General features: G+C 42.0%; 1 protein-coding gene across 2 annotated transcripts; it reads right to left on the bottom strand.

Annotated features, from left to right (window-relative positions):
- Positions 1-715: 715 nt before the first annotated feature.
- Positions 716-20,794, bottom strand: PRSS23 (serine protease 23). Of its 2 annotated transcripts, none has more exons than XM_009187079.4 (2): positions 20,241-20,794; positions 716-4,304 (listed from the first exon to the last, which is right to left on the bottom strand). In XM_009187079.4, the coding sequence occupies exon 2, from the start codon at positions 4,289-4,291 to the stop codon at positions 3,140-3,142; it is 1,152 nt and encodes a 383-aa protein (XP_009185343.1). In that variant the 5' UTR covers positions 4,292-4,304; positions 20,241-20,794; the 3' UTR covers positions 716-3,139. The 2 variants fall into 2 exon arrangements, with proteins under 2 accessions (XP_009185343.1, XP_003910562.1); XM_003910513.5 differs by lacking the exon at positions 20,241-20,794 and adding an exon at positions 11,194-11,601.
- Between the last annotated feature and the right edge of the window lie 3,810 nt (positions 20,795-24,604).

Raw genomic sequence — 24,604 nt, forward strand, 5'->3', positions numbered from 1 at the left:
CAGGCAAAGTAAGAAGGAAGCCCTTAGTGTTGGGGATCACTGTCAGAATTCCTCTGAATTCCCTGGATGGCTGCCATTTACCCTTCAGTTAGCAGAAAGTAGCCTAGAGTCATCATTCCAGGACAGGCTTAGTCATCCTTAACAAGTTCTGAGTTAAAGACTTCCTGTAGGGTTTGTTAGGGAAAGAGTGATTCCTTGAATACATGATCCAGGCATCACCGGGTGTTTCCTATCTCCCCAAGCAGGTAGACTGAGCTACAAAAGAACAGGGAATTGGGAGCATGACCTTGATATTTCAATCCCTTTTTGGTCCAAAAACAATAAAAAGAAAGAATACACATACAACTCTGCCATTTACTGGCTCATATTTCTTTACCTCTTTAAGGCTATTTCCCCACCTTTTAAAAACACTATCTCCTTTCCAAAATTCAAAATTTAGAGTAAAGTCTATGTAAAATATGTGTCCCCCGTTCTGCCACAAACTTCTGATTCTCAGCGACTGATAATTTTCAAATTTATTATTTCTAATTTCACGCTGTGAAGACTTCCAAATCCTGGTTACAGGGTCTGGTTAAACCCTAAAGGCACCTGACCCCACTTGGACTCATCATTCTTTCTACATTATCACCTCAACGAAAAGGCTGTTACAGAGATCTCCAGAATGTGTTTATTAGAACACCAGATTGCTCATAGGCATTATATGAGAAAACAAGGGTTTTGTGATCAGAGATGTTTATTTAAATGCAGATTTTACAACCTCAACTTGTCCCTTTACAACAGGTCTTCCCAGAGCTTTTAATGTGCAGACAGGCATGCGAACCTCTGATAAAGAGAGGGAAAATGAAGAGGCATCTTCCTCTGACTTAATATGACCCTTTTTACTTTTGGTAGAAAATCGTAAGGCATGAGTGTTTACCTACACACTTTGGGAAACGTGGTTCTACTAGCCGAACTAGGCAAATATGCTTCTAATGTGTATAACTAATACATGTAAAGCACTCATTACATTAATAACGCCATGAGTCCTTTTTTCTTTTTCTGTCAACTACTATGATAGTTTAATACCATGCTTTCTTTTACTATCACTAAAAAGATGGACATGTTGAATTATTTTACAATTTTCTTTTACGGTTCTATGAGTTAAGCTGTATACAGCATATGGGTGTATCATACTTTAGTAAATTACATCTACTTGTGAACTAAACATTGATTTCATTTTGACTTTGTGCCATTGTCTAACTTTGCAAAAAATCACAATCAAGGAATCAAGGTGCTTCATAAAAGGAGCATCTATTTTTTTAAAAAATCCATTCTGGTCTTGGTGTTCAGTGAGCTTTTTTTCACTAAGCAAACAAAACCCCCAAATACCAGACATAGAAATGGAGACCTCTCTTCTTCCTCAGGCTAGATTCCTGTTAGATTCCAAAGAAAAATGTGTTGGAACTCAGAATTTTCCTGGCGGCTCTGCATCTCCTTGCTATGCATAGTATTTCTTATATGATTTGAAGAAAGCACTGTGGTTGTCTATTCCTTGAGTGCCTTATCAGAATTATCCTTCCAAAAAGCTCAAGAAAGCCCTGGAGAATGTCTAAGTGACAGTGCTCCATCTGAATGTCCTCACAAATTGCTACCATGCAGGTTTACCTGGGGTGGAAGAACAGCAAACATGTGCCTTGTAGTCCATTTGCTTTTTTCTCCCTGATACATTTAGAAAGAAGTGCTTACTTAGGCTGAGAGCCATAAAATAAAAACATACAGTAAGTCCAAGTATTTTCTTTATATGCTGTAATTTGATAATATTGATAAAACATTTGTAAAGGCCTTTATTGGAAGGCATGATTCTGATCCATTTTTGCATTTTCCCAATTTTCATTTTTGCTATTATACCTAATTGTTTATCTATAACCTCGAGCATTCCAGCAAAAGGGGCCCTTTTAAAGCTAGTGGGGAAAAGGCCACACTGGTTTTCTTAAAGTAACTTCCAAGTATTTTTACTATAAATGAGAAAGAGAAGTTTCCAAATTGAAGACGTACATAGCTCCCAGAAAGCACACTGAAAACTATGCAGAATAATTTTTGATCAGGCTGGAGGACTGTGCCAGGCTCCAAACAAGTGGTTATTCTGTTGTGACATCTGCCAAGCAATGCTTCCATTGTTCTCTGGAATTTAATTCATTTTAAATTACTCCATCCAAATGATAAAACATGAGATGTGCTATAATCCAGGGGTAAAATGCTATGATTGTTTTTAGTGTGACCACAACTGTTTGCTGGAAGGAAATACAGCCTGTTCTAATTAAGCCCTGATTATTGTCTTCTGAAAAATAGCTAGTTCCAGAAACGTGAGTGAAATCCTGTTAAGTGGAAGAGTTGGGCTAAACAGTCTTGACCACTCTGGTATGACTTTAAAGTTGGGAGGGCCATCTGCAAAGACTTCCTACAAAGCAGAGCAACAGCCTTTGGAAGAGAAACTATTTTTGGAACTAAAAGCAGCTTGGGATACTGGTTTACTATAAGGTATAGTTTAATATGTGTATCAGTATAGTCAACACATTGTTTTACTGTTCAAAGACTACTGTGCAAATGCCTTAAACCCAAAATATTCTAACTTCCTAACAAATGTTGTCAAAGTTCCTAAATAGGAACACTACCTTATGGAAGCATCAATGATCAGGCATTGGAGAAAAAAACGAAAAAACCCACCACGAAGATGAATCTCAGAAGAAAACACACATGCACACATATAAGAATTCATATCTCTTGTATGCCAAATATTTAATATAAACCTTTGAAACAAGTTCAGATGAAATAAAAATCAAAGTTTTCAAAAATGTGAAGGATTAACTTAATTGTCAAATATTCCTCATTGCCCCAAACATCAGTATTTTTTTATTTCTATGCAAAAGTATGCCTTCAAACTGCTTAAATGATATATGGTATGATACACAAACCGGTTTTCAAATAATAAAGCCAGTCATCTTGCAATTTTAAGAAATTAGGTAAAAGATTATATGACATATTACACACACACACACACACACACATACACACGTGTGCACGCCAATGACAAAAAACAATTTGGCCTCTCCTAAAATAAGTCCATGAAGACTCTTAACTGCTGCCAGGAAGGAACATGGCGTCACCCCTCCCTACAATCCAGATAGTTTCCTTTAATCCAATAGCAAATCTGGGCATATTTGAGTGGAGTGATTCTAACAGCCACGTTAAAATCCTGTGGGGAACCATTCATGTCCACCCACTGGTGCCCTGAAAAAATGCCAATAATTTTTCGCTCCCACTTCTGCTGCTGTCTCTTCCACATCCTCACATAGACCCCAGACCCGCTGGCCCCTGGCTGGGCATCACATTGCTGGTAGAGCAGGTCATAGGTCTCATCTTTGACGTCGCAGAAGCGATACACCAAATTGCCTGGTCGGTCATTGTCATAACCAGAGAAGTGGATTCTGCCCCCTGGCAGCTGCTTAGCAGGAGGGCTCACCCCAATCTTCATAAATTTTCTCTTGTGGGGCTTTTTGAGTTCCAGGAGGGCATAGTCATAATCCATGCCGATGTCGTTGGCATTGCCCTTGATCCAACCCTTGGGCACATGGGTGCGTTTCACCCGGATCCACTGAAATTTCATCTTCTCGGGCATGGCTGAAGTGGAGTCATTGGCCCCTCGACCACCATCTTTAAACTTGGGCTTCAGGAAGCCCACTCGAAGCTTCTGGGTTCCTTTCACATAGGTTTTTCCATCGTGTATGCAGTGGGCAGCTGTGAGGACATGCTTCTCTGCCACCAGGGTGCCGGTGCAGCCTGTGGATAACTTCACTGATGTTGAGAAAGGGTAGTTGAGCAGGAAGTCCTTCCCAAAAATGCTGAACCTGCTGTCATAGCCATAAATCTGCCGCTTCCTCCGAGACTTTCCTGAAGACCCTGAGTCTTGGTGTTGGGCCCCACCTCCACTACTGCTGAGGATGTAGATGCCCACCTGTGTCTCCGTGCGACTGCCATTGGCATAGAGCGTTTCATAAGACAGATATTGCTTGGCCTCTTCATAAGTGGGCAGTGGAGTTCCCTTATGACACTGGGGTCCACATGAAGAAGATACTTCCAATTTGGCTTCGGCTCCAAAGTCTGGCTTGGCTAAACTGAGGGTAGACTGGGGCAAGACGACAGGGAGGCGGTATGCAGGCCAAGTGGGTTTCCAGGGGGCACTGTAAGGGCTCACTTGTCCAACAGCACAGAGCAGAAGGAAGAGAAGGAAGAGGAGCCCTGGAATCCCTGCCATGCCGAGCACTGTTCTGTAGAAACAAAGACAAGCAGGTCAGGAGGGCAAGGGCTGAACATTCATTTACTGTCTTTGAACCCTCCTCAGCAATCAGGGTGTGGAGAGGAATCCTTAGATAACCGTCTCACTTTCAATGCAAAGGCTCCACCTTAGGAACGTTCCTGTGGCTGGGTGCCTGAAGTGAAATTGGGTGTTCCTTTTTTTCTATGTTTAAGATGCCCCTAATGATGGCAGACTACAGGGCAGCATGCATAAAGTCATTAGTCCCCTGGCTAATTGACTGACTAGCCCCAATTTCCATGTGATTTTGAGCCCTCTTTGTGCTTGATTCTAAACCTCCTTCTCTTCTACCTTCCTGATGCCCCTGCCTTTCCCTCCTGCTTCTCTCATTCTCATTGTAACATGTACTTGGATATTTTCAGAGCAACTTCTCAGAGCTCAGTCAGAGGGTCAATTTAAATTACATGGCTTACTGAGTGACTGAGACATCAAAGAAGGACCGCTCCACAGTGTCACAATTACCACCACTCCTTTGGTTTTTAAATGATGGTGCATTTGAGAAAGGGTATGAGATTTTTTGTTTTTGTTTTGTTTTTTGCTTTGAATTTACAACAACCTTTACTATTATATATATTGAGTTCCAGAGTGGCTAGGCTTCTAATAAAATATTCCTTCTTCCTTTGGATTATGTCGTACACTACCAGGATCTTTGTCAATATCTAAAGCTCTAATGTTGCATCAGCTATAACACTATGACTGTTGCCATTGGTTACTTTTTCAGTTGTTTGTATCTGTATTCCCAGCTAAATCCCTTAAATTTGGGCATGTGCTAACACTTAACAAAGATTTGTTAAATGGATGCTTGTATTAATGGAAAAGTGAATGAATGTTGCATGCTGACTGCTTATGACAATGATGTACATGGATGATGTGGTAGCTCAGAGAAAGAGCTTGAGGCCAGTTGTGGGAGTAAGAACAAGAGAGGCCTTCTAGGGGAAGTGATGCTTGAGAAATAATATGCCACAGCCTCACTCCAACCTCTCAATATAGAGGACCAAATGTATAATTTGGCAAATGCACCCATCGTTTAGAAGCAATAGGAGTCCTAGTAAAGGTGACACTGTGGAGCTGTCCCTCCTTGATGCCTCGGTCATTCAGTAAGCTGTGTAATTTAAATTTACCCTCTAAATGAACAAATTGCCCTAGAAATTTTCCAGGCATCACCTGATGTTTCAGATGGGTACTGAAGTTGAAAAGAAGTCTGATAACATAAGATAGAAGGGGATACTTAGGGAAGGGAAACAAGAGTCTGTGCAAGGGCACAGCAACATGCAACCATGTGAGTAATTTTGGGAATCACACTGAGCTCAACAAGGGTGGAGTAGAGGAAGTGGTGGAGGCAGCAGGTAAGAGCTAGATTCTGAAGGGCTATGTGTATTAAATGAAGAAGTTTGGCTTTTACACTGCAAGGTATGTTTAAATGCCCAGATCAATCATCCCACAATGAAAACAACAAGGAGGAAGACTGAAAGTGCTTTCGTAAATGTTTAAGCATCAGTTGGCTCTCAGTGGCTCTGACACTTCTGGATCAATAGAAGCTGACTCAGCAGGTAGGGTAACTCATTCACAACCAAGCATCCAAAAACAAGGAGCCCGAAGGGGTAGGTCGCGGGAGGCTCTCAGAACACAGCAGAAGTCAGGAAGAAACTGTTTTGTTATTCTCATTCTCTTCCTGTTTGAGAGTACAGATCTACTGACAACTGTGGGTGCCTTTTGCTCCCTTTTACATCAAACTAGAAAATCCCAATGATCTGACGTAGTATAGGGGAGTGTGCCTATTCTCATTCCCAATATCCACACTGTGTTTCTAAACTATGTGTGTGCCCCACCCACCTCTGGGACCTTTTTGCTTGACTCCTCTTGGCTTCCACTTCTGTCAGGGAGAATAGGGATAGGAAAAGAAAGAAATAAGGTCCTGGAAAAGCCAGTTCCTTGGGACTCCCTGATTCTTTGAAACTCTACTTGTCTCCATCTTTCCAAATAGGAAGGGTCCCTGAGCCCTTTTGCAGGAAGGACATACATTTATTTCTTTAAATCCTTGAAGTCATGGGACGCCTGCATATGTGCACACACATGTTTATATGTGCTTGTTGGGAGTACTGCCAAGACTAAAGGTTCTAAGTGGACTAGGAAGGGATGCCAACACTAGCTGAGTCCTCCTCGCCAATGGAGAACTGGGCAGTGAGATGGGTGTGGTGACGACAACCCTTTAGGAGATCTGTGGGGCATGGTTCTGCCTGATTATTCCCACCTACTGGCTGAGGATTCATCCTTTGGGCTTATCTAGGACTTGAGCAGCCTTTTCTCTATGTAAGTTGCTGTCTAGGTGACCAAATGCCCCACTCACACCAGAATCCCTGCCAAGTGTGACATGGACTACGAGGAGTAATAGATCTCCCACACGGCTGTATCTTGGGCCCCAATGCACCATCCTCTCCTCCCTTTGAGTAATGTGGGGAATGGTAATGTGGCTTACATTGAGCAGCAGACGTGGTAAGCCAAGTTTTACTTCAGCTTATCTTAAGAAAGAAAACACAGAATGCAGAGGTCCAAGCTGCCAAGTGTTCTTGTTTTTAAAATATGATTCTTGGGGGAGACAGAGTAGGAGATGAGGTAGTATTATACTGTGTATTATCATCAGCTACAGAGAATATTTTCAATGTGCATGAAGAACATGGCAGTTACAATATCCTCTTTCATTAGCCACAGCCTTACTCCAACCTCTCAATATAGAGGAGCAAATGTATTCTTTGGCAAAATGATGAATGATTATGTCTCAAGAACCTTTGCGATCAGTTATGAATCACAGAATCCTGTTAGAGAATGCTAAAGAGTCTACTGTATGATAGAATATGACTAATTCAGAGTTCTTACAACTTAAATTCTGTTCATTTAGCCAGGAGTGAAGGAGAAGCCAGCCATCTATAAGAAACAAAACAAAACAAACTGCTAACCCAACACGACAGTGTGAAGCTTTAACTTTGAAGAATAAACTTTTCGGAGACTCAAAAAGTCCTAATTTCTATTAGTTTGCAACTCTGCTTCCAAGTTCTCTACATTACTAAACCCTACTTACTAACTTGTGTGATGACTTTGTTCTGACAGCATTATATATCTTGCTTAAAGCTTCCATGTAACCCTAAAAGTTATAAAATTGCATTTAAAACACTTTAATTCAGATTTAGAAATGAATGCAGACTTTTAGAAACGAATTCCCATCAAATTATTTCGAACGGATTAGGCTTAGATATTTTTAAAATATCTAATCAGAAATTAGAAGATACAGCTGTAGGTTCTCAAGCCCTTAAATGGGTTTAAACTGATGTCTGTATTAAAGCTACAAGCTTCTTAAGTTGCTTAGTCCTTTACCAAATGTTTATTTAGGGTGGTTTAGAAATTCTTCTGAATAGCATCCTCAACCAGACGGTCTCTTTAGCTGGTCTTTTTAGCTCTGGTCTTTTCAGGTCCAGGATTCCCTAATTTTATAATTTTCCAGAATCACAGAAGTCCAGGTCAGGGACGATGCTGTCTACAGTGTCTGTACTGTCATTTATATCTCAGGACCATTGATTCATGGAATTATGGAGGGTGGAGGCAGAGGAGGGGGAAAGGAAAAGGAAAATGTATCACGCTAATCTCTCACTTATCTGGCAGACAAGATTTCCCTGATCAGTCTGCAAGAGGACCACTGTTTGAGAGAATGATTTAACTCCATAGCAAAAAAGCGCCGGGAGGGAAAACCTCATCTTTAGTTCACATATTCTCTATTGTACAAATTGTGACTCCAGCAGAAGGCAGCTTTCAAGAACGGAGTGGAGGGATGGCTGGGTGTGTATGCTCTTAAGACAGCCCCAAAGAAAAGCCTGAGGAAGAAACAACCCTCCTGTCCATTAAGGGTCTTTCCTGAGGCATTCGCAGCCTGCCCTGGCTCATCCTCATTAATAACACAACAAATGATGCGCAACTGTGACGCTTTAAAATTAGGTTTGTGGATTTACATGAATTTCTCAACTCACATGATAATGGATTAATTTCTCAGAAGACAAATAATTATTGCTCCCATTTGTATAAACGCTGGGTAAGCCTGTGCTATACCTGTTTATTTAAACATAAACACTCGTCTGAGGTATAAACAGATGTAATGAAAACATTCATAATCCCACACCTGGAAAGGTAACTAATGAGTTACATAATTTTAAATTCTCTCTCACCCTCATAAATGAATGAATCACCATATCCTTGCAGAGCTGCCTGAAAGACTCACACCTTAAAAATGGAATGAAGATTTTCAAATCTTCTCCTTTTACCTAAGTCTGGATGAAGAAAATTTAGGTCTGTAACGTTTCACCTCTAGGAATAAGATTTTGCTGAATAAAGATTCCTCATATACATAAATTATCTGCTAAGGTTTCCAACTAAGTGTTTCCGTGCATCATTTTACCTAACTGGCAGGGAAGAATGGAAAACGAAGGTAAGAAAATATTTTTTCACCATGCTTAGTAATACAGAAACTATTCATTTTCCAGCTTTGGGTATCTGATTCATAAATGGGTTACACATTCCACCCTCCATCACTCAATATGAGCCACTGTCTGAAAATATTTATATTTTTGAGGATGCTGCCACTTCATAGGCCCTTGGTGGTGAGACTTCGCACATTTAACAGATATGCAAACAACAATCTCTTCGGAGTCTCAAGGCACTTTAGTCTTGAAAACTGCAACAACACAGGTCTCCTCAAGAGGGCCACTGTTTGAGAGAATGATTTAACTCCTATAGCAAACAAGTGCTGGGAGGGAAAACCTAATCCTTAGGCCATGTATTCTCTATTGTACAAATTGTGAATTCCTGCAGCTGCTATAGACAGTAATGACAGAAAGAAATGGCAGGAACGTTTGCAAAGATACAGGTTTTGGACACCATTTGGAGAGATGACAAAGGGTCTTCCATGGAATCAGTGGTCAGGGATATGGAACAGTGAAACCATGCTAAATCCTAAAGCAAATGGATAAAAATGAACCAAACTCTGTGAATACTCTGCAGTCAGGCTTGTTCTCGTTTTCCTGAGTCACAGACCCTGTTAAGGCAAAACAGACCTAATCGCATAATAGTTTAAGAATTACAGTCTTGTACAGGAAACTGCAAGGCACTTAAAAGTCCAGCAACCCTAAACACAATCTTGTGGTCAAATGAAGTTTAGCTTCTTCTCTATCGGATTTTAGGTAAACTACATTGAGCCTGGGATAAACCTGGCAGGCGAATAAGAACGGAATGCAAAATAACCTGCTAATGTTGAGAACATGAGAAACAAATTCCCTGGAGTCTGTGGGAGTTAGGCATGAATAATGCCTGGTGGATGAAATCCTAAGGGATCTATGAGAAGAGATATGTGGGAGAACCTGAGACTATTAACCATTGCAGACTGGGGACAAAAATGTTCTCAGACACATTAATGGACACTTACGCTACAGCCAGAAAATGCATCCATATTCACCATCCAGCTGAATAAGTTGTGTTACAAAAATGAGATCCATATTAGCTACCTTGGAAAAAGGCTTCCTTCCCAGTTTAGACACAAGAAAGGACAAGTTACCACTTGACTTTAACTAGGAAAACTGCAGAGGAAAACTTTTCATATGCAGATGGGGTGCAAACGCTTTCACAAATAAACATAGTGGCTTCTGGGGGCATTTTCTCAGTTCCTTCTCCCCACTTCACCTCCAATCCACTCCTGACAGACTTCATGGTAGACACGGTTATAAACCTGTTGCAAATACCCTCATGCATGAGTAGGATCTTGAAACAACATGCAATAAATATCCTGATACTACTTTGACATAGGGCTTTTGGCCACAGCTGACTTCATCTATAAATTCAATTCTTTCTCACATGACCATGTGAAGAGGATTCCGGCATTGGTCTACCTGCTCCTAAGGAGCGCACAGGGAACCCTCAAATTTAGTTTCAGGAGCTGAGAGAAGCAAGCCCTGTTCCAATACCTACACTGAGTTTCTGAATTCTTACGGATGTCGCCCAGTGAGCAGTAAAACAAACAGGATTTTTATCAGCTGCTTTCTTCTGAGGTGCTGGAAAGCAAACCTAATTTGTATTCTGGAGGGGAGTGGTGGTGTTCCTTCATCTGAACAAGTCTTCTTCCGCTCCTTTTAAAACTTGAAAACTTTTATTTAAAAGTTAACTCGTGAATGCCTACAGGCAGAAGAACTATTTGCTTACAACAACTGTTGTTAGTTGAGACTGTAGTGTCTAGGGTTAGCACCCCCGGAACGCACACGGGCATCCACTACGGCTCCAGAGAAAAGATTCTATTTCCCAGCCTGTATTTGCTGCACTTTTGCACTTTTCTTGCTTGCTCAGGTGTGTTCACAATCACATGCCCAGGGTTAAAAATTAATGTTCAGAACTTGATGGAATCGCGTATATGCAAAACTCAAGGAAAAGAAGTAGTGGTGGTGTGTTGGGGGGGTGCATGGGGGTGTAGCCATCGCCCCCGCCGAAGGACAGCTTGCCGAGAGCCGGCTCTCTCGCTTCCCAACCAACATCCTGCACTCAAGACAGTAGTCTCAAAATCTTCTTTCCCCATCCGTTTCATGGGTAACACTGCATGAATCCAAATGCCCTGCAGCCCTCGCTGTCTCCCCAGAGCTCCTTCAGGCCCCCAGCCCGCGTCCTGGAACCCCGAAGACGGCCCTGGCGAAGTCTCCGGTGCCTCCAGCAGCCCGCAGTTACCCCACCCCGTGCACACCCGGCCCTTTGTCCCGCTCCTCCCGGCGCCTCGCCTCTCCCGCTCCCGGGCGGACGCCCTAGTATGTGCCCGCACTCACCCGCGCCGAGCAGCCCGCCCGGGCCGCGGCTCGCTGCGCCGCTCAGACAGGTGTGGGCGCCGGGAGGGAGCGCGCGGCTCCCATGCCTGCCCCGCCGCACAGCCGAGTGCGAGCGAGCGGGCGAGCAGCGCAGGCAGCTGGCGGGTCCGCCCCCCGCGCCATCCGAGGCCCGCCCGCCCCGCCTCCGGCCTCGGGGAAGCCGCGCGGCCGCCGCCCGCCCCACCGCACACAGACCGTGCCCCACCTCCCCTCGCCGCCCGCCTGCGGCCGGAGCAGGGTCGCGCAGCCCAGAGGGCCTGAGGCCTCGCGGCCTCGCGCAGGTGGGCCCCGGTGGCGCGGCAGCACTCGCCAGTCCCGGCCTCTCGGCGCCAGGCAGCGCGGGCTCTGGCGGTCTCTCCTGCCCGGGACCCGCGCGCCGTCACCCTTTGAACATCGCGCATCCCCGGGTCTGGGGCGCGGCCTCCTGAGCAAGACTAAGGCCTTCGCTGCTGGGAGCACGCTGCCAGCTCGCAAAAAGACCAGGTCCCCTACAAAAGGCGAACCCTCCCGCAGCAGCCTAGAACTAGGGACGCGGGCCACACCTGATGCATGGGGAGCCCTGGGCAAATTTGAAGAATTTGTTCAAAACCTGTGTGCTCCCCACCCCTACGTACACTTTTAGCGCCTTAAGGTGTTGACCGAACTCCTAGTTTCTCCGGAGAACAGAAACCTATACTCCCATGGTAGGGCCACCAATGCTTTGCATTTCCTTACAGCACCCAGTGTTCTGCGTGGAGCCCAAAGCACCGGGGGTGCTTGGCAGCTTCTGGGCGGCGGGCTGGCGGGCGAGCCCACTGGCCTCAGTTCTTCATCGGGGCACCAGCTGGTGGAGCCACCTCCTCGTCCAGTGGGCCTGCTTCCCTGAGTCACTCTAAGCGGTCGGTATCTTGGTGGTGGTGGTGGTGGTTAGGGGCCAGGGTAGGGGGTGTGCGGGGAATCCTCTCCTAACCAGGCTGGAGACCTTGCCATTTAAGGTCCTAGTGTTAGAGCCTTCCTATTTAACATAGATTACCGTGTATTGTGCGTTTTCTGTCAACTAGCTTTACATATAGGCCATTGTGGTGAAGAAGGTGCAGAGATTACACTGATTTTATAAGGAACAGGAGGTTTGGAGAGGTTTAATGACTTGCCCAAAGTCACACAGCTACTGAATGGTAGGACAAGATTTTGCACCGAGCCATACTTTCTATCAAGCTACTTAGCTTTCCTTTCTCCTATCAAAGCCTGCTCTCAGAAAGGGAAGGTGTAAAGTACTATTTCACAGCAAGGTGTTACTGATATGCCTAATACATTGGCGTTTACAATTACTTTTAAATAAGAAAGCCCTGAACACATTATTCTGTGGTCTTTTCTTTTCGAGACAGGTCTCCCTCTGTAGCTCATTCTTGAGTGCAGTAGCGGGATCATAGCTCACTGCAGCGTACACCTCCTGGGCTCAAGTATCCTCCCTTCTTAGCAAGGATTACAGGCGCAAGCCACTGCTCCCGGCCTGGTGTTTCCTAAATAGAAAGGAAACTGGTATTTTCCACCATTTTAAGGGCAAAATTTTCTTAGACCTTTCCAGGCTTGGCTTCAATTGTTTTATTTTAAAATGTCACCTTAACATATATAGACAGGCCAGGCTCAGTGGCTCACACCTGTAATCATAGCACTTTGAAGACCAAGGTGGGCAGATTGCTTGAACTCAGGAGTTTGAGACCAGCCTGGGCAACATGGCAAAACCCCATCTCTATAAAAAATACAAAAATCCTAGCCAGTTGTGGTGGCACACGCCTGTGGTCTCAGCTATTTGGGAGGCTGAGGTGGGAGGATGGCTTGAGCCCAGGAGGTGGAGGTTGCAGTGAGCTATGATCACCACTGCACTCCAACCTGGGTGACAGAGCAAGACCCTGTCTCAAAACACACACAGACACAAAACCAGATATAAGCTTATGTTACAGCTTTTGAACAACTCACAAATAAAACCAAAACAGATAAAAATTTTCTTCCAGAATAATAAAATTGAAATTAGTAACGTTTCCTGGACAACTACCAGCATTGCATGGTACTGACAGCTGAGGTGTGGGTACCTTTGAGTTCCCTGTGGCTCTACCACTCTCATGGTGTGTGAGGTGCCCAATGCAGACTCAATTCTCTCACCTCTTTCCTTCGTTCCATCTACCACATCTCCTTTGCCCACACCATATGTCATTGCAATGGTCTCTCTTGACTCTAATACGTTATTTAGGTATTCGTGCTATTTCTTTCTTATTAACATAGCAAGTGAAGTGGTAACTCTTGCTGCCAAAGACTAGTACGCACAGGTGCTGCAATCAAGAGGCAGTACTTGGTATGAGATAGTCATCCCAATGATCCAGAATGTGTTTATATTTATCTTTTATTATAAATATTTTAAAAATTAAATTGAGGCACTCTAAGGGTCTGTAGCTCCCAATTGAAGAAACACCATTAAAAGATAAGTATCTTAATAGAGGAACTGGAGGTATAGCTGGAAGGAGGAGAAGAAGGGAGAGATTTATCAACCATGCTCAAGTCGTATTAGAGTTACTTCAATCCAACAAATATATATTGAGCTAGACCTATTACATGGAAAACATTGCGCTAGGCACAAAATTAAAGAGATGGCAATAGGAGGACCATACAGCAACATAATTAAGAGTGGCCAGTGGCATCTGACTATGGGGTACCAATCCAGGGTCTGACGCTTACTAGTTGTGTGGCTTTTCGCTTAACTTTTCTGTACCTCAGTTTCATCCACTGTAAAACCAGGACTTTCTCATGGAGTTCTTTTAAGAATTGAATGAATATACATAGTGTGCTTCGACAGTTTCTTACGTGGAACAAGCCCTTAATGTTAGGAATTATTATATTTATCACGCTTGGCTCTGCTTGGAGTGTAGTCCTCCAGTACCACCTCAACAGGTTTGACATTCATTGCTCATTTTTTTTTCCTAGTAGTTGCAGTGTTTCAAGGTAGAGTCATGGAGAACAAGATGATTATTCCCATCATTCAGAGAGAAAAACTGAGGCACAGAAGGGCCCAGGAGCACAATAGTCCCTGAGCTGGTCTCAGGGACTACTGCCTACTATCCCAAGAGCTAATAGGCAGGACTCTAACTACAGATGCTCCATGGGGGCTCAGGGTTTGAACATTCACCACTGGCTTTTGTTCTTCCTCAGAGCTGCCAAGAGTAAAATGAGAGGCTACTTCCTGGCTGTTAGATTGTCACCACGATTGCCATAAGGACGAGGATAGAACTGTATTTTGACCTCTGAGACAAATGACCAGTGTAAACAGCAGTTGTCTTCAGGCTAAGCCTAGAGGTTTGCTTTTCTTTTTGTACTTGTCCCATTTCCCTCCCTGGCGGGGAAGGGGTAGGGGGAACCAAAGCTGAAATCCTCACTGCTTCTTAGGAACTCAGTTCAACTCTATAATTGTAATTCCCAAATACTTTTTATATGCATAGCAATCGAGTTGTTGAAAACGCATTCAGGGCAAAGCCCACACATTTTCTGATCATCCACTCTGTATAAGGTTATTTGGGCTGTCGGGGAGAGAAAAGCAAATACCCCTCAGCTCGAGGAATTTATGCAACGGACATAAACAAAATCAAATATAGGAGAAAGCAAGATATTGGCTGGATCAGGATACAGATGTGAGCTAGAGAACATGGAAGAGGGAATCATTAATTCCCACTCTGGCAGGTGCTGAAAGCTTCTCTGAGGTAGAATTTTAGCTGAAGCTCAAAGCATAAAGATCTGGACATTATCTCACTGTGTTCACGAAACTACTTTGTAACATAGACAAGAAGAAAAATATCCACTGTATAGATGAGAAAATCAATGCATAAATTAAGGGAGCAGAACTAGGACTAAATTGTAATTGTAGCTATGCTTAGGAAATGCATACTATATGCCAGGTACTGTGGAGTATATTTTATTATGTGTAATCTTTAAGACAAATAGAGAAGCTATGATTTTCTTCATTCTGCAGATGAGGATTCTGAGGTTCAAAGTTTTAAAATAGTGTACTGGGTGCCACACTACAGTACAAAGGATCACAGCTGTGACCTCTGCCCAGTCTGCCCCATTCTTTTGCCAGATTCCATTGTGTTATATTGCTTCCCAGACTTGCCTTTTCCCGTGCTGACAATAAGGAGGTTGCATCAGTTTCTGATGTCACTCCAGCTCTAAGTATCCTTTTGATTCTATCTTGCTTTTGTTCCAATTATGTAATAACTCAATAATGACCTGTTAAATGACCCCAAAGCAGGAAACAAGATGGGACTGAATGATACTTGGAAACTTAGGGTAGCATGACCAGCACCAACTCTAAACTCAACCTCAATTCAATTTTAGTGCTTATTTTTCATAAGACCCAAGATCCATATGTAGCCTCAACAATTTAAGTCAGTTTGAAAGTTATCAAAAAGGATTATTTCTAAGGAGATAAATGGGCATATTTTAAAATCATTTCCATATGGTTTCATATTTCTTTGATGATAATAACAAAGTATTATGAGGATTTTGTAGTTTAGTCAGTAAGTGGGGGTTTTCGGCTCTGTGTAGTGAGTGAGAAGAAGAATGAAAGTCAACACAGGGTGGGGCATTCTAAATGTGTCTTGGCCATAGAGGTGCTGTGTGACCCTGGGTAAATCACCACACTCATTGGCCTTAATTTCTTGTCTATAGAGAGCCCAGATAACCTGCTGTTACAGTCTGTGAGCTTATGACATAGTAATCCTTATGGGAAGATGATCTACATCATTTTTAAATTTTGGGGCACCCATGGTGCCTACCGTGGGATCCTGGAGTAGTGAAGGATGTGAAATTCTGTGGTCAGACTGACTTGGATTCAACTTAGAATTCATTTATTTGTTGGGTGAATGTGGGCAAGTTACGTGACCTTCCGTGCCTCACTTTTCTCATCTGCACGATGGGACTGATTTTGCGCTGTTGTAAAGATTCAGTGAGATAATCGGTACAAAACCCATAGCATCGAGCTCAGCACAAAGTAAACTCTAAATTGACAATACCTATTATTATTATTATTATCGTTACCATATCTGCTGCTGCTGTTACTACTGTGAGTGCTTAATAAATGTTTTCACAAATTGTTGAATAAATAAATGAATATCATCAATACTAAAAAGTTTAATCCAGACTTTATAAGAAAAAATTTATCCCAGGACTCCTGTTGACACCCCCAAATCTTGTTGTCTTTGGTCTGGTCTATAGGCAAGAGAGTTTTAATACTGAATTTAGGAAGAATTATAGATTCAGATGAAAGCCATGGTTGTATTTTTTGTCTCCTCCTCCAATCTCCTCTGTCGTACCATCAGTTCATTCATTTAACAATTACCTATTGAACCATGAATATTACAAGGTTTATATACTTGTCAGTATTTTTTTTTTAGGGCACAACCACATTTTTCTTATAATGCAGGTTTTAAACGTTTCTATGGTAAAAAAAATAAAACCCCCATAGTAAAATTCCATAATAAAAACAAATTTTACAAGATAAACCACTCAAATCTCTACAGCACTTAATACAGAAAACAAATATATTTGTATTACATTCAAAACTTTCTAAAAATTTCTATTTTTGTTAAGTATAGATTACTCATTTTAAGTCTTTGGAAACATAGGTAGTCAGGCACTCTGAATGTAAATATATGAAGGTGTCATATATAAATGCTTAACAGGTAAAATCGTTGTAGGGTTAAATTGTCATATTGGTACATATGGTGGGAAAAAAAGAGCTGCACAGCAAGGAAAAGCTTTAATCCTACTTAGAATATGTCAATCTAAAATTATCAGAAAGAAAAATAGACTTGAGTACTCACAATTTCCTGTATACTCTGGGCACTATTGTAAACTGAAATATTAGGAACATTTTGGAATAACTATGTGTTTCTCATTTTCTCTGGTCAAATATGAAGAGTCTCCAGTGACCTGCGTGGGGTTTCTCTGATCTACTCTAACTTGCATACTGGATCTTATGATCAAGAACAATAGAGAAAATGAAGATTTTATATTGGAATTTTTTTCTAAAATCTTTATAACTTTAAAAATCTTTTATGGAAAATTCTTGTTTTACGTTTATATTTATCCATAAATGTTGGATTCTCTCTTTACTCTTTTATAAGGAGTAAGCTTTCATGTGGTTCAATGTGGGGTCTGGATATTTGAAATTGGGTCTTTTATGAGGTTTCTCCTTTTCTTTCTGGAAAATTCTATTCATCCTTCAAGCTCAAATATCAGCTTCTCTGAAGTCTTCCAAACCCTTTGGTACGAGATTTGTAAGTTTATGTTTTTTAGAGGGTTGTATTAAAATTATATCTTATGTTGTAATTATATGTATTTACCTGTTGAAACTCAAGCCGTCCAGAGCTCCTTGTGGGTAGGAAATCTGTCTTGTTTTCCTTTATAGTCTTTCTAGTTTTCTGCTATAGTCTAACAGAGAACCTGGCTCTTGGCAAAGGCTTATTTAATGTTAATAAATGATTAAATAAATTAATGAATAAAATTCTAATTAGTTAAAAAATTAGATCAGAAATAATTTAGCTTGCCAGCCACTAGGAACAGGACACAGTGAGTGTACATGAAATTTTACCACTGGGGCTCCCACACTCTCCAGAATGTAAATCTGAACTTCCGTTTAAGATCTGTTTCCCATTGTTTCCTTACAGGTCATGTCAGACAACAAATTCAGTTTCCACTTGGTCTGCTAATTACATTTCACTACTCATGCTATGGCTACATGTTGGCATTCTAGGTGCCATTTGTCCATGATTTATGACATTTGACTGGCTTTCTGCAGAACTCTTTGCAGTATGCTCTGAATTTGGCCCCTGCAGGGTGTTCGGAGTTGCTCTACCAGGGAGTCCCACAGGATTATAGAATGCTGTTGGACAATATCTGTTTCTCAAACTCTATTCCCTCCCACACTTCTGGAAGAGTTCAACAAATTGTAAAAAAGGTAGTTAAATATGGATATTACCATTTCAAATACTCTGAGAAGTCTTGCATAAAGAAGTCTAGTTAAGTTTGTTTATCTCAAAGGTGCCCACTCTTATTTGGCCATGGAATCCTTTTTTCAGTACAGAAGTAACATTTCATAGTATATTAGCCTTCTAAGGAACAGAATTGGAGCTCAGGAGCTCAAGACCAGCCTGGGCAACATGATGAAACCCCATCTCTATAAAAAACACAAAAATTAGCTGAGCCTAGTGGCACGTGCTTGTAGTTCCAGCTACTTGGGAGGCTTGAGCTTGGGGGGTCAAGGTTACAGTGAGCTGTGACTGTACCACTGTGCTTCAGTCTCGGTGACGAAGTGAGACCCTGTCTCAAAAAGAGAATGGAGTTTGAGAAACATCATCCATAAGTTTACTCCACTTCTGTGTTTTTGCCTTTCTGTCTTTGTTCATACTTGAAACTCTTTCTTTCATATCCATCTGTCTACCTTCTATCTGTTTTTCAAAGGCCTAACACAATGTTACATCTTCTACAAAGTATTTTTGTTGGCCTTTGATTTCCCGTAACACTTTCTATGACTTTCTTATGGCTCTTGTAATTTTATTTGTTTTATTTTCAGCTTATGTTTCTTCTCCCCTACTGTTGAATACCATGAGTTTGCATCTCTGGCCTGCACCTTTTTTGGCAGGGTGTATTATTCAGGGTCTTGGCAATAGCACATTTCACCCTAGATTGGTTCAAATGGAGATACTTTAATGAAGTGGCTACTTACGGAGGTGAAAACAGGGTAGAGGGAACAAACAAGCCAGAGAGGCATCCAGGGTCTAGCAACAGTGAGAAGCCATCACTCCTCTGGGCAAGAGGCAAAAAGGAGGAAATGCTGTCCCAGAGCCCAGTGAGCACGAGCACCTTGGAGGGAAGCCTGCTTCCAATTGCCAGGTAGTCCAGAGAGTTGCAGCTGCTGCACAAAATGGCTCCCCAAGGATGGAGGGAGTTGGAAAGAAGCACCCTGACCTCTTCTCTTCCTACTCTGATCTCCCGAGGCCTACCAAAGTCAGCTCACAAGGGAGTCGGGTTGGCTGTCTACAAGGACCAGCCTTCTGGGCACAGTGCAGGGTAGTGAAGGTTGGAGAACTCATGAGAGGGAGGCAGACAGAAAATAATCAGCACACTTGGAAAGCCTGCTTCAAAATAGGGGTAGTGACCAGTACTTTCCTCACAGGGCTGTAAGGAGATTATAGGGATTTCATTAGAAAATGCATCCAAATATTAGCATATTGCACAGAGCCTGATTCTCACATTATTTTAGCTATTGATAACAACTCTGTGAATAGCTACTGGTATAGCTGATTGAGGAAGATGTCATGCATTGCTTATTTTGCAGCTCTTACACATACAGCACAGGCCCTCTGAGCAGCAGGGCCATGAATGGATGCCATCAGGTGTGCCACGGGTAGCCACTTTGAACAGAACTCACAGGGAAGCTAGTTTGGCTGTTTTGACTGGAATCATCAGTCAGTCTGACCTTGAAAACAGACAGCAGTAAGCTGACTTTAAAACTTATTTTTAACTTTCAGCAGATTGTTCTGGCACTTCTTCCCCACAGTCCAGGCCTCTAGGTTTTCCTTTGTCTCTTTGTGGGGGTGGGAGCTGCTGAAAAACAAGTGAGCTTGTGAAGAGTGCCTCACAGCCATCACTGGAAATGGCACCAATTTGTCACATTTGAAAGCCAGCAAGAGGGGGCTGGCCCAGGGGTTCAGCAGGGGGATTTGTACCTATAGAAGCAAATTGCTTCCTCCTTTTTCAGAAGAGTAACCTGTTTTATTTCAAACACAGGATCACCTGGCTCCTTCAGCCCTCAGCACACAGATTAGGGAAACCACAAGAATAATCATCCTTGTTCTTTTCACTTCAAAGCCCTGCAGAATGCCACAAGGTTCTCCCTCTCTGACACAAGAGAGGCCCTTCCAGGGCTATGCTGGTTTAAGAAAGCCGTTTCCTGGGAGCTGGGGGAGTGAGGTGGGACTTACCACATGAAGGCAAATCTGTGTCAGACAGGGAAGCCACACAGGTACCCTCCACTGCAGCTCTGCGCCTGTTCTCCTGGAGAAAGGGTGAGTTTGCAGGGTGACAGCTCTGTGGAACCTGTCACACTAACAGAGGCAATGAAGGTCACACTGGGACGAGATTCCAGTACTGACACCAGCAGCTGCAGGTAGGGACTTCCTTCAAGGAGGAGTGACTTTTTTCTCCCAGTTTCCGGCAGACTAAAATTACTAGGGAAAAGCCCCTAGATCCTGTGGGATCTGTAAGTAGTTGCTCACATTATCATCCCTGCCCCTGGGAAATCAAGACATAAACCCAAACTGTTAATAAATGGCTCTGATGTCACTGCACCCACAAGCCTCACACTTTCTTAGTGGGCCAATCTTGAGTCTTCTGGCTCTTCCTGGAGCACACAGATATCTGGTCTCTTTGCTCAAGGCTGGCAGAGGTGCTGTTTGGGGAATTGTGTGCAGTCAGGGTGAGCACAGAGTCTCCAGACGAGAAGTGGGTCCACTCCATCAAACAGCAGGGTGATAGGTAATACAGTGGTTTGAGGATCATGCTGCCAATAAAAATGGGCTCTTCCCAGCAATGTGACACCACTCCAAGATGACATGGCAATTTTCCTTGTAATGTGAAAATGAAAAAGTCACTTGGCTGCAATCCAGGAAGACCCAGGAAGTCTAAAGTACCTAAACTACCGTGACCTCACAGTTGTATAAATAGCATTTTGGAAAATGAGGTTATCCAAGCTATTTACTCTTTCAGGACAAGAGATAGCAATCTCTCTCTCCCTCTCTCAGTGCAATAAAATTGAACTCTTAAATCCTTAAAAACCTTCCTGCAGGAAAATTAAAAACAAATAAATGACAAGCCTTTGATTTGTTAACCTAGCTTTGTAGGGTTGATTGCGGACTTCAAGGCAAATTCCAGTCTTGGTAGCAGTCCCCCAACCCCAACTACAATCTGTGATTTTATTATCAACTCTTTCATCCTCTGCCCAATGATCTCCAAGCTTCAGGGAAGTGAAGTTCACTCAAAGATTGGGTATTCTTGATCTAAGCATGATAGGTATCAACCTTTGCATTTATTCTGATCCCTATCTGACAAGAGAAGAATGAGTTAGCTAATAAAATGGTTTCATGTAAAGTTATAGTTTTAAATAGTATAGGTTGGTGCAAAAGTTACTGCGGTTTTTCCATTGTTGAAATTTGCCATTTGATACTGGAATACATTATTAAATGTTATGTTATATATCATTTTAATGTACATTCCTTAATGTTTTTTGCTAATGACTTACTTGCTATTTTATATTTATTTTAGACTATAAAAATGATGCCAGACAAAAAGCAAATTTAAGCAATTTTCTTATTCGAGTTCAAAATGGGTTATAAAACAGCAGAGACAATTTGCAACATCAACAACACATTTGGCTCAGGAACTGCTAACGAAGGTACAGTGCAGTGGTGGTTCAAGAAGTTTTGCAAAGGAGAAGAGAGCCTTGAAGATGAGGAGCATAGTGGCTGGCCATCGGAAGTTGACAACAACCAACTGAGAGCAGTCATTGAAGCTGAACCTCTTACAATGACACGAGAAGTTGCTGAAAAACTCAACATCTACCATTCTATGGTTGTTTGACATTTGAAGCAAATTGGAGAGGTGAAGAAGCTCAATAAGTACTCACTCATAGGTGCCTCATAAGCTGAGAAAAGAAATGTCGTTTTGTCGTTTCTCTTATTCTACACAACAACAATGAACCACTTCTTGATCAGATTGTGATGTGCAACAAAAATGGATTTCATATGACAACCGATGACGACCAGCTCAGTGGTTGGAACTAGATTCTTCTAGCTCCAAAGCACTTCCCAAAACCAAACTTGCACCAAAAAGTCATGGTCACTGTTTGGTGGTCTGCTGCCAGTCTGATCCACTACAGCTTTCTGAATCCCAGTGAAACCGTTACATCTGAGAAGTATGCTCAGCAAATTGATGAGATGCATCAAAAACTGAAAGGCCTGCAGAAAGGTCAACAGAAAGGGGCCCAATTCTTCTCCACAATGGCGCCCGAATACACATTGCACAACAAATGCTTCCAAACGTTGAGCAAACTAGGTTACAAAATTCTGCCTCATTTGCCATATTCCCCTGACCTCTCACCAGCCAACTACCACTTCTTCAAGGATCTCGACAGCCTTTTGCAGGAAAATGCTTCCTCGGCCAGCAGGATGCAGAAAATGCTCTCCAAGAGTTCACTGAATCCTGAAGCATGGATTTTTACGCTACAGGAATAAACAAACTTATTACTTGTTGGCAAAAATGCGTTGATTGTAACGGTTCCTATTTTGTTTAATAAAGATGTGTTTGAGCTTAACAATAATAACTTAGAATTCACGGTCCAAAACCGCAAATACTTTTGCACCAAATTTACTTTTGCACTTTTAAAAAAGTCCTTATGGCATTGATATAGTTGGAGTCCATCTTAATAATAATCACTTATAATTTACCACGTGCTAGATACTTCCCACTCCTTATTGCATTTGACTGGATAACCCTGAGCAGTAGTAACTCAAATCTCTCTTTTTACTGGCAAGAACCTGAGGCTCCAAACAGTTAAGTAACATTCTCTGTTCAGAGTGTTGGGAGAGAGGATGAAAACCCAGAACACTCTATCCCAAATTCTCATATAAAGTTCCCTATGTTGTTTCTGTTAAGATGCTTTTACATGCAAGTAATGGAAAACCCCAATTCATTCTAGCTTAAAAAATAATGAAATGAAAAATCAAATCAAGAAGTTCAAGGTCAGGGTGGCTGCAGGTGAGGGGCACTCAAGGCTCCCTCTCTGCTTCTCTTGGGGTCCCCTCTTCTGTGTTGGCTCAGCCCTCAGGCTTGTGACAAGATGAAGGGAGAAACAAGCAAACATCGTGTATAATTATATCCAGGAGACAATCAAAAGGGGGCTTTTCTTATATCTCTTAGGAGCAACAAATTTATACCACTCCCCACAGCTGTCCTCATATTGCAATGGCTGGAATTCAATGGTCATAATACATCCTTTGCTAAACCTGTTACTGGAAAGGGAATGAAGTTACTTTAGTTAGTCTAAGGTGGGTGGTGTGGAATAATTAAAAGAGCTCTGGACTAGGGTTCAGAGATCTTGGGTTTTAGTCCTAGTTCTGTCATCTACTTAGTTATGGAAACTCGCTAACTGGGTAGCCTCTCTTAGACCTTACCTTTTCCTTATTGGTAAAACAGGGCCAACAATTCCCACCCTACTGATCTCACCAGGTTGTTGTGAAACAGGAATGAAGTCATGTCTGTAGAAACATTTTGTAAAGTGTAACACACTACTTAAATGCATGTTATGGCTTCTATTAACATGATTCAAAGAGAGCTGTTGATCATGAGACACTTTTTCAGTTAAACTCATCTGTGGTACTTGATCTCATCAAGATGATAGTTTAGAATTTGTGTGAGTTTTGCCAAAGATTTACCTAAATTTTACTTTTATGCTGGCAGATTTATGGTGTAAAATAGGGGGAAAGTGTAAAATTTAGTACTTAAAAAGCCAATTTTCAAGCATCCAGATGAATTTAAACAGGAAGTCTATATATAAATTAGGATAGGTGAATAAGATTGGTTATTTATAAGTTATTTTAAAGTAGTCATCAAAAAACTAAGTTTTCTAAGAAGCTATTATACACCTTTCTCATCCCTTCATTTATACCAACTCAATAAACATGTATGGAATATTATCATGGGAGGAGGGGATGGAGTACACAAAAAAGTAAATCTGAAACAGATTTACTGCTGAAAGGACAGTGGCTATCTAGTAGTTAAAAATTCTAGAGAGCAGACTAGATAAAGCAGCTATAATAAAATATAGGAAGATAAGAGGAAGTAATAGCTCAGTAATGAAGGAACAAAGGGCTGTAACCACTCAGAGGGTGGAAACAATTTTCAGCTATGGTGTTAGGGAAGGCTTCATGGACAAGGTGTCACTTGAATTAGAAGCTGGTAGATTTGGATATGGAAATAGCAAGTTCACCTGTTCACGTATATCAAACTTGCTTCAAAAATTTGAATACCCAACTGGAAAGCAAAATCCTTTAGTATAAATTACATAAGAGATGCAGCAAAAAATAAAAGTTGGAAAGGTAAAGATTGCGGGTAGAATACAGAGGGGCTGAAATATTGGACCAGGGAATTTGAACTTTATTCGGTAGGCAATGGAAGTCAGTGAAAGCTTTTGGGCAGTGTGCCTTCATTATATCTGTGCTTTATGAGGATTAATCGGGCAGCTTCTGGAAAGATAGATGCAAGGGGAGAAAGTGAAGGTTGAGAGACAAAC

The sequence above is a fragment of the Papio anubis genome, chromosome 12 (genome assembly GCF_008728515.1).
Source record: "Papio anubis isolate 15944 chromosome 12, Panubis1.0, whole genome shotgun sequence".
NCBI lineage: Eukaryota > Metazoa > Chordata > Mammalia > Primates > Cercopithecidae > Papio > Papio anubis.